This window comes from Cyclopterus lumpus, chromosome 11, assembly GCF_009769545.1.
Source record: "Cyclopterus lumpus isolate fCycLum1 chromosome 11, fCycLum1.pri, whole genome shotgun sequence".
NCBI classification, from domain to species: domain Eukaryota; kingdom Metazoa; phylum Chordata; class Actinopteri; order Perciformes; family Cyclopteridae; genus Cyclopterus; species Cyclopterus lumpus.
Genome location: NC_046976.1, coordinates 18,254,272 through 18,264,540, shown reverse-complemented (window position 1 = coordinate 18,264,540; position 10,269 = coordinate 18,254,272). Strand labels below are relative to the sequence as shown.

Genomic DNA, 10,269 nt, shown 5'->3' with positions numbered 1-10,269 from the left:
ACGCCGCGTCCCCCCCCCCCCCCCCCCCCCCTCCCCCTCTTGCGTCTGACGTCACGAGAGGGAAAAAAAAAACATGGCTGCGCCCCTACGAGTCGACGCATTTCTCTCGGTTTTAAGCGCTTAATGTGGGCTTTCTGAACGGTAAGTGTAATAATAACGGGGTCACGGTGGATCGTGTATGAGCTGACGAGCCGGTGGTGGAGTTAACGTCGGTGTGTTGTTAAAAATAAGCCCGTTTACGCGTGACGTCGCGTGGGGAAAGTTACCCACGCTGGCGGCTAAACCACGTTTGTTTGGCCGTCTTTTGCTCCCTCGGCTGATATGTTTTAAATTGTTTTTAAAAAAGTGTATTCACGTCATACAATTTAATATAATTTAAATTAATGTGTCGTGGGGGAGTTTTTAATGCAGCACAACCAACGTCTGCTGTGAAGTTTGGTGTCTCGGGTCTCATTAGTCATGTTCATTTTTTCTCTCATTGTTTTCACTGTTTTATTGAATACCGTTCTGGTTGTTGCCGTCAAGTTCAGTTGTGGCGATTTAAGACGGCTGATGTTTTCAACAGATCATATTTGCCATGGAGACGTTAGAGGAAGTGCTGCCATCGGCTGAGGAACAAGGGGAGCAGGAGGAAGAGATTGAGATGGAGGAGGAAGAGATGGAGGAGGAGGAAGAGATTGAGGAGAAGGAGGAAGAGATTGAGGAGATGGGGGACACAGGGGATGCTGCAATAAAAGATGATGCTGCGGATGGGTTGCAGAAAGAAGAAAAAGAGGAGGGAGGTGGCAAAGAACGAGGAGGTGGGGATGAACCGGAAGTCAAAGCAATCCCAAAGGCAGCAGACAAAATCGGCGCGAAAAAAAAGAAGAACCCTTTCCCCAACAAACCAAAAGAGAAAAAGCCAGACGAGGGCCTGAACCTCAACAACGAGGTGGTGAGGATGAGGAAGGAGGTGAAGAGGGTGAGGGCTCTGATCATCAGGAAGCTGACGCGACAGAGCGGCGCCCTGAAGAAGAAGAAGGGCAAAGAGACGGAGGTCGAGAGCAATCAGAGGAGAGCTGGCCGACTGCTGGAGGAGATCCACGCCATGAAGACCCTCTCACCCGACCTGGTAGGTTTCTTAATACCTTCTGTTTATTCATTTCTGTAGACACACTTTGTGCCATGTCTAATTGGATAACCCCACCCCCCCCACCCTGTTACCAGGTGTCCAAGACGGCCTTGCAGAAGAATCTACACTTCGAACAGGTGTGCAAAAACCCCAAGTCCACTGCGTCCGACCGGGCCATAGCACGCATCGCCACTCACCCTCAGTTCAACAAGAAGATTGAGGACCTCAAAGCTGCCGTGAAAGCCTTCAAAGAGGAGCGGATGAAGGCTGAAAAGCAGGAAGAGGAGGAAAAGGCGCAAATTAAAGGTGGGAAGGTGACTCCACAGTCCCCGGACGAAAAGGGAGAGAGGGAGACAGAAGAGGGGGGCGTTGCAGTGGAGCAAAAGGAACTCCTAGACGACAAGGAGGAGGAGGAGGAGAAGGAGGAGGAGGAAGACGACGATCTCCTCGAAGACACTGAAGATGCAGCTGCTGCTGAACCCGAAAAAGAAACGGGGAAAGCAAGTCCTGCGGATGGTCAAAGGAGAGAAACGTCAGAGGCTAGGAGTGTAAGATTAGTGTCAGTAAAAGGTAGTGGAGTAAAGGACGTTGTGAGAAATAAACCTCAAGCCGAAAAGAAACCCGATCTTAGGTCTGCGCCGGAAGTGCTCCAGAAAAAGAGGGACGAGGAAGAAGAAGAGAGTGATTTAGAGTCAGACGATGAGGAGAAAGATAAACCCCAAGCTGGACAAGCCGAAAAGAAACCCGATGTGCTCCAGAAAAAGATGGACGAGGAAGAAGAAGAGAGTGATTTGGAGTCGGACGGTGAGGAGAAAGATAAACCAGAAGCTAAACAGGCCGAAAAGAAACCTGATGTGCTCCAGAAAAATAAATGCGAGGAAGAAGAGAGTGATTTGGAATCACACGGTGAGGAGAAAGGTAAACCAGAAGCTAAACAAGCCGAAAAGAAACCCGATGTACTCCAGAAAAATAAATGCGAGGAAGAAGAGAGTGATTTGGAATCAGACGGTGAGGAGAAAGGTAAACCAGAAGCTAAACAGGCCGAAAAGAAACCCGATGTACTCCAGAAAAAGATGGACGGGGAAGAAGAAGAGAGCGATTTGGAGCCTGCCGGTGAGGAGAAAGAGTACTTTGATGACAGCACCGAGGAACGTTTCCTCAAGCAGTCCTCCCAGTCTGAGGAGAGCGATGACGGCTTCTTTGTTGGAAAAGTGAACCGATGCAAGAAGAAGAAGACGAAGAAGAAGACGAAGAAAAGTGGAGAAGGGGACGTGGCCAGTACGGGGCGTGAAGGCGCCGGTACGGACAAGTTCCAGGGTGAACTCGACGAGCTCGAGTCCAGGCTGAAGTCTAAAGGGAAATCTTTTCAGTCAGTCTTTTGTTCTTCCCTGTCTTCGTCGAAGCCCGGTGGGGGCAGAGGGAGGGGCGGGGATGGATTCGGCGGCCGAGGGAGACCGAGGGGTGGCGGGGGCCGAGACGGGGATTTCAGTAGACAACCCAGGTTCCAGAAGCAGGAGAGAGACTCCTTTCCCTCCGGCGGCAGAGGGCGGGGGCGAGGGAGGGGTGACGGCATGAGGCAGAACGATCGCAGGGGCGGCGGCGGCGGCTTTACCCAGCAGGCACCAGAGCAGGCGCTGCATCCATCCTGGGAGGCCAGTAAGAAAAGGAAGGAGCAGCAAGGACAAATCCTGGCCTTCCAGGGGAAGAAGATCAAGTTTGACATGGACGACTGAAGCGGTTTGTTTAATAACGCCGACTACATCCCATAATCGGGCGGTCCTCGTTGTCTGGCACACACGTTGAGGATAAGCGTCGTCGTCGTTTGGCGTGAACTGCTTCTTCGTCCTCGTGGCTCAAACCTGAAGAAGTGTGTTGTGTTAAATATCAAGAGAAATGTGTGTGTTTTTTTTTTCCATTCTAAACTGTGAAATGCATCACCTGAAGATTTAACTAGTTAACAACCGTTTGAGGAACACAGGTTTTTTTGTAAGAATGACAATTCTGTTAGAAATGTATTTGTGGGGATTTCACATGCGTTCCTCTCTCTCTATTTTGGGAAAAAATAATTTATACACCTGTACACGATTCCACTGCTTTGTCCTAAGTTGTAATTAGGGTCCAGTTATATTGTATAGTACCAACATGTGTGTTTAAACGATATGAAGTTTATAAAGATACAGTTTCAATATACTTTGCTGTGTTTACTTTAAGAACATTTCATTAAATGCAATATGACATGTTACCTCCAATTATTACAAAAAGAAACATAAACGCAGCACATGGTACCAGTATCACCGGCCTGAAGGACGGCGATCCGCTGTTGTTGCCGAGCCGTGTTGCCATTGGTCGGACGCGGCTGCGTCAGACGTTACGCGGCGCCACGTGCGTAGGGCGTGCAGCCAATAGCGGGCGACATGCAAATTCGGTTTAAAGCTCGTCGCGGGGTGAATCGCAAGCTTCGCGCGAGGAATGCCCTCGCGCTCGGCTGGGCTCTCGCGTCACCTTGGTTACGATTTTTATTAGTGGAGATACATTTCCTTCGGACGGAGATTAATACGGCGCGATGTGACGTTATATTGCACGAGCGGTAGTAACGGTACCGGGACAACATGAGAAAACAGGGTTTCCTCAATGTCGGTGGGCTCACGCGGGGGGGAAGACCTCCACCGTAACACTGTCCTGCCTCGGGAGAACCGGGGGAGTGAAAACCTCGGTGCTCTCGAGCCGAACCAGCCAACTGACGGGTACGGGAAGTACGACACACACACACGCACACGCACACACGCACGCCTACCCGGACCCTCTACACGCGGGACAGACGGGTTCAGGTACCGAAAATGCTAATCGGATTAACCAAATATTGCGCTGGAGCTTGGTTCGATTGAATGGAATAAGTATACTTTTTTTAAAAATTTACAAAATGCTGCTATGCGAGTTTCTTGCCGAGTAAAATCGATGTCACGCAGCATATTGTCATGATTAACGTGAGCTGGGTTCTACCGGTTGACGTTTAAAGTAACGTAAAAGTACGCGTAACGTTAGCCGTAGCCACACACGTGTTTATTGTGCAACCTCACCGAGCTATTCTCTTGGTAGGTTACATGTGTTCTTAATTATGTTATAAGCCTGATAAAATATATCTCGCTGCTTGTGCGGTTTGTCGTCCGAGCCACTGGGTCCCGTGCGCGAGGACGGCGGCGGTGGCACCATTTGTAACTCGAAATACAACTTTACTTAGCTTCGTGAAGTACACGAAGATCACTGTGGCTGTCAACGGAAGTGCTAAATCTGTCTTCAGAATAAAGGCGTATTAATAAATTGCCTTTTAAGTAAAAGTTGTGATTTATAAATGCCTTTCCGCCTCAGAAGTAGGGGCCATATAACATATACACTTTATTGTAAAACGCGGCGCTTGATTAAATAATAGTGGATTTGAGAGTGGAAAAGTAAACGGGTTTGCTCCTCCAAAATAAAGCAAAACCGTGTTCAAGTTCCTCGGAAGTTGATCAGGGAAAACCCGTGTTAACGTTACGTGTTTGTGTATATATGTTTACGTATATATGTCGATGTTTTTTTAGTTTTTTTTTTACACATGTCTTTTAGTTTACCATCTCGTGGTTGTGTGTTTAAAAAAAAAAGGATAACAAAGTTGTGTGGCAGTTGCTTGCTTTTTTATTTTGAAGGTTAATTCGTGACGCCTCGGCTACATTACTGTATTTCCGGTAGCTTTACGCTTGTTTTACCTTGGGGCTGAGGCATCACACCGCGCCTTGTCGGAGCAGACTTTTTTTGCCCACTTTGGTCTTCGCGTGCCGCACACGGTTGTCAGCGCTCTTCAACAACCGGGTTCCTGTCGGGGAGACGTTGGTAAGGAGGTTACCTGCGAAGCTGCGCGGTGTCCATTATTGCCGGGGAGAAAACTCACGTTGCTGGTAGGCCTTGGGTGAGCGTGGGAGGGGGATGGGGAGATGTTGCTCCAACTAGCTAAACACACTGGTGAGGGAAGCTAGCTTCTTTCCCCCATTACCCCTATTACACCCCCCCCGCCCCCCACGGGTAATGACACTCCTCGTGCTCCCAGGTGACGAGATGAGCATGATATTTAATGCACAGGCATATTCATAGCCTTTTAATTTACATGCAGATTAAAGTCACTAAGTGAATACAGTGGGTTCAAGTTTATAAGGTATATAATCGTCCACCAAAATGGCTGCCCTGTGAAACACTTGATGCATTAAGAAAAATGCCAATTAAAAGTTTTAAGTAGGCATAATATTGTAACACAAAACCTTTTACTTTTTGTTGTTTTTATTCAGGCAAAGAGAAGGCTGGAGCTGGAAGCCGGTGACCCCCAGGGCCTCCATGATGGTGACTGGATCTCCAAAAAGCAGATGGCCTCTGTGTCTGAAGCAGGAGGAACGGGTGAGACTTTATACTATAGTGATTGTTTTTACATTTTTTTTAATACTTTTTTTTTTTTTTTTTAATTGCCAATATTCCAGTTTTTTGTGTGTCAAATCTCGACCCAACTCCTCGAGGCTCAATTTCGCCTTCATCAAACACTGGATCTAAATGGAACAGACTCCACCGTCAGTGGACAGTGTTCAGTTTAATATAAAATCAGAGGAATTCATTGATGACCAAAGAGCGTCATGTGGTATTGAAACTTTTAACTCTCTTCTTGTTTCGCTACATGAATCTCAGAATCAGAAACTTTTAATAGCCAAGTAGGTTTACACCTACAAGGAACTTAACGTGGTGGGTGGTGCCACATAGGACGTCAGACATAACAAACAACAACAGTAGACAACAAATAAACAATCAACAAAGTGCAGACGAGACATAGAATAACATGTAAAATATACAGTGTAAGATAAAGTGCAATTATAAAGTGTGTGTGTGTGTAATGTTTAAGTTAATATGAAAGGGAATCGTAACAAATAAAAATGTGTTTTTTCCCCCAGCTCCCGCTCCCGCCCCCAATCCCATAGTGCGCAAGTCCCTGTTCGCGAAGTCGCGCTGCGACACCTCGCTCGGCTTCTTGACGCAGAGGTTCGCGGCGATGCTGAGTCGCTCCGCCAACGGGGTGTTGGACCTGAACCTCGCCGCGCAGGAGCTCAATGCCCCCAAGAGACGCGTCTACGACGTCACCAACGTCCTGGAGGGGATCCAGCTCATCAAAAAGAAGTCCAAGAACTTCGTCGAGTGGATGTGAGTACGATCGTGTGAGTGGTACTGTGTGCTGCTGTACAACGCATTAAAAGTGTTATGTGACTCCTTGTCAGTGTGTTTTTACAATGATTTAATATTCAACAAACATTTGTCAATCTATACATTATCATTACTTATGTATTTTCTTTAAGACTGACATTATACTAGGTGTTCACAGCAGCTCAATCTGAATTCATTGACCGTATTTTATGTACAGTTATTGTTTTTGCTCCGTTGTCTTATTCCTAATTGCTTCGTGACAGTTAAAGTTTGATGTATGTTTTTAGTGATGTTTGTTGAGGTTTTAATCTCCAACCCCACCCACGTGTGTGCGTGTGTGTGTGTGTGTGTGTGTGTCTGTGCACAGGGGCGGTGAAGTGAACGTGCACATGGATCAAGAGCTGAAGGCTCTCGTTGAGGAGGAGAGGAGGCTGGACGAGTTGATCCAAAGCTGCACAAAGCAAGTTCACCAACTGTGCGAGAACCAAAACACTCAGAGATATCCTTTTTTTGGTTCGTAGTTTCGGCTTCATTTTCGTGCCGTTGTTGTTGTGACCCAGATTCAGTCGGATCAAACGGGGTTGACCCCGAGCAAAGTGTGGAAAGCGTCATTGGTCATGTGTCCAAAAGCCAATCCTCACCAACAGCGGAGGGGGTCTGTGCCTCCTGCCCCGACCCACCGCTAGTGTGTCGCTTACGATGGGTAATCTTTTGGGTTTCACCACCGAGTGCATCCTGTACACAAACCCCTCCCCGGGGTGATTTTTTTAAATATTCCTTAACCGGGAGGATCACGTTCGCCTATTTGACCTACGAGGACGTCCAAAGGATTCCCAGCTTGAAAGAACAGACTGTGATTGTGATCAAAGCCCCCGCAGAGACCAAACTGGAGGTGCCGCACCCAGAAGAGGTACACGTTTCAACATAATCCGTCAACTGTGTTCTTTTTCTTTCTTTTTTTCCAGTGAAACTCAAGCTTAATCCACACTAGTAAGTTTTTTTTTTATTGAAATGGCCATCATTGTGGACACTCGGCTCTTTGGCACAGAACACGGTGGTGTGGACGTGGCCTCGGTACTCTGACTTGAATCCCCAGTCGAACATATACAGCGTGGTTAATTGCTTTGTTTTGACTGATGCGGCTTACATTAAACCGTTCTACTAAACGCATCCTCCCCAGACGCCGCTCACGCTTAAGTGTCCGCTCACGATCGGAAAACCCCTTCTTTTTTTTTAATAGAATCTCTCTCTCGCTCTCTCTCTCTCTCTCTCTCTCTGCTTCCGCTCCGCTCAGAGCCTCCAGGTCCACCTCAGCAGCACACAGGGGCCCATCGAGGCGTTCCTCTGCTCCGAGGACCCCGTGCCGATGGACGTCACTGACGGCTCCGTCGCCAACAGAGGCCACTCGAACCCCTCGGCCAATGGGAACAGCGCTGCGCCCCTCGTGCCTTACTCGTCCTTCGTCCAGGTGTCTTCCAAAGGTGAGTCTTGCACTTTAAACGCATCCCGGGGTCCCCCGCCTGGCCGCTCTTGTGAAAACGGCACTTTGTCGGCATTGAGAGGGAGTCGAATACCTAATGGAGGGAGGGAGGGGGTGGCTTCGCCTACACGGGAACCTTTTCCTATAAGAGACGATCTACTTCTCATCCTACGTTGTAGATTGTTGGCTCACGTTTTGCTTTTTCTTTTCTAAACATCCGCCGCTCATCTCTTTTTCCACCCCTCCCTCCCCCATTTCTCCCTGTCCACACTCCCGTTATCTTTCCAGACAACGCGATCCGTACTTCCGGAGTTGATATTATCTCCAGCCCGTCCGAGCCGACGCAACACTCATCGCCCGTCACTGTCACCCCCGTCTCACCCATGCACACCTTCCTCCCACCCACCTCTGGAGATCAGCAGAGCTTTGTTACCCTCACTCCGCCTCTAGCGCTCTCCCTCAGCGGGGAGGAGTACCTCCTGAGCCTGAATGAGGATGAGGGCATCACTGACCTCTTCTCGTCTTTCGACCTGGACCAATTGCCCCTAGACCTGCCCCTTCTCTGAGCAGCTGCTTTTTGGGAATTCGATAAGTTTGGAGGCGATTGCCACCTTCTCACAAACCGGATATCAAGGGGACACGATACAAAGGGGGAATTTTTTTTAATTTTTTTTTTTACAATTTACATTTACATTTTCCTATCCTGGACAATGTGACTGTGATTTACTGATGCTCAGGTATGTGGAGGATGGCTTCCTCGTCGTCTGCAGGACTTGGACTGACATGCATGCCGTTTATAAAACAATCGCTTTATTTCAGAGCTTTAATCTGTCGGGGCGTCCTCAAGTGTCCTTCTCCAGGTCTCAGTGCCTCAGTGCAGGGGGTGTGGGGGGGGTTGTTCTTGACCGTGCCACCGGAAAGATGACATTATGCATTGTGACCACGTGATTAAAGGCATTAGAAATGACTCGCACCTAAAATCTCGGTATCGGCCGATACTGTGTCTTTGTTGTATAAATTATGACTCATGTGTGGAAATCCCCCCGGACTCATTTTTAGGTAAAGGAACATGAAGTCGGGGGTTTGCTGGCGCACTAAAAAAAACCGACTTGGTGGACCGCGTGAATGTCTGAATGAAAGTGTCATTACACCAAAAATGTTTCTAATGTCAAAGCGACACTGACGTTGTCATTCTAGGATTTAATGTCGACATCGATCCGCCCGTTTTTAAAAGCCCGACCGTCGTCTCCGGTCGTGGCTGCGTCGTTTTTTTTTCTCAGGGCTCTCCGGTAGCTTTCTCGACGGTAGCAGAGGCCGTAGCAGAACCGTCGACTTCGAAGAGCCCAGTTCAGAGTGTCGGTTTTTATCGTCAAAGTATTATTAAAGACGCACGGGAACGTTAAAAGGTGATCGCCACGCAACTGGAAAACTCGTGCGGACGATCGAGTGCCTTAAGAGTCGGTTTTCTTTTGGCGTGACGGCCGCTCCGATTCCCCCCTCGTGTTCCCCGTGGACGTCGGCGCTGTTGCTCTTTGCACTGTTAGCTGCTAGCCGCCCGGGTCCACTCACCCATGGATATGCTCTAAACGTGGAGTATGGCTCCGTTAATGTGGCATTTGATTTGAGTAAGATTTAAAAGAGATGAAGAGGGGTTGATGAAGACCTGTGAAGGATCCACAGCGGTTCAAAGTACAGATACCGTTTTCTCCATTAAGATGTTTTGTGTTCGTCTTTTTAGTTTTTGTATGGTAATGATATTTGAACATAATTTGAATGTGTTTTGAAATCGTCTGTGATTGACTGACTGGTGGATTTATTTTTGTTTACTTGCTCAAATGTTGTGTTTTAAACCACGGCAAAGCAGAGGAAAGAAAAGACACGAGGAAAGAAAATGTTTCTTTTAATGTTTTTTCTTTTTTACTTCTTCACCGAACAGTCAAATGTATCGATAAATAATAAAAGAAAAAAAAATCGTACAATTAAAATACGTTCATTTTGTGTGACTAATCGTATTCGTTGGCTGTCAGACGATACATAGTTATAAGTCGTTTATAAAGATGTTGCAATAAGTTTTCTGTTTGCTCTAGTGAAATCTTGGGTTTACTAATTAGTTTTTCATAATATTAGTGGCCGTTGCATGTTGAAACATTTTGTTTTATAGTATTTAAGTAAATACCAGATGTTTCTTATTTTAACCCTTTAAAATCTATACAGATGTTATTGAACAGCTGCTCCATAAATGTGTCCAAACTCTCTCCAGCCAGAAGAGTCGATCTTTATCAACAACATTTCTGTTGCCCTCCTCGGATTGCATCATGTCCTCTGGACCCCCGCTGGGAGGTCGAGCTCTGTTGCAATATACAAGCAGCCACTAGGAGGCAGTGTGCTCCCACAGAAACCCTGCGTCGATCACACAGTTGGGATGTTTACTGACAAAAGTGTTGCCCATCTCTTTCTGAGAAGTGTA

The 10,269-nt window shown here is 47.4% G+C and overlaps 2 protein-coding genes across 3 annotated transcripts; both read left to right on the top strand.

Moving 5' to 3' along the window:
- Positions 1-26: 26 nt before the first annotated feature.
- On the top strand, positions 27-3,301 carry srfbp1 (serum response factor binding protein 1). Its single transcript, XM_034544850.1, has 3 exons — positions 27-141; positions 566-1,111; positions 1,207-3,301. The coding sequence occupies exons 2-3, from the start codon at positions 578-580 to the stop codon at positions 2,842-2,844; spliced, it is 2,172 nt and encodes a 723-aa protein (XP_034400741.1). The 5' UTR covers positions 27-141; positions 566-577; the 3' UTR covers positions 2,845-3,301.
- A 256-nt stretch (positions 3,302-3,557) lies between these two features.
- Positions 3,558-9,766, top strand: e2f3 (E2F transcription factor 3). 2 transcript variants are annotated; one of them, XM_034545994.1, is made up of 7 exons: positions 3,558-3,855; positions 5,428-5,533; positions 6,076-6,322; positions 6,690-6,821; positions 7,118-7,232; positions 7,617-7,803; positions 8,091-9,766. In XM_034545994.1, exons 2-7 carry the CDS (start codon positions 5,503-5,505, stop codon positions 8,366-8,368), a joined length of 990 nt encoding a protein of 329 aa, XP_034401885.1. In that variant the 5' UTR covers positions 3,558-3,855; positions 5,428-5,502; the 3' UTR covers positions 8,369-9,766. The 2 variants fall into 2 exon arrangements, with proteins under 2 accessions (XP_034401885.1, XP_034401886.1); XM_034545995.1 differs by lacking the exon at positions 3,558-3,855 and adding an exon at positions 3,867-3,939.
- The last annotated feature ends 503 nt before the right edge of the window (positions 9,767-10,269 follow it).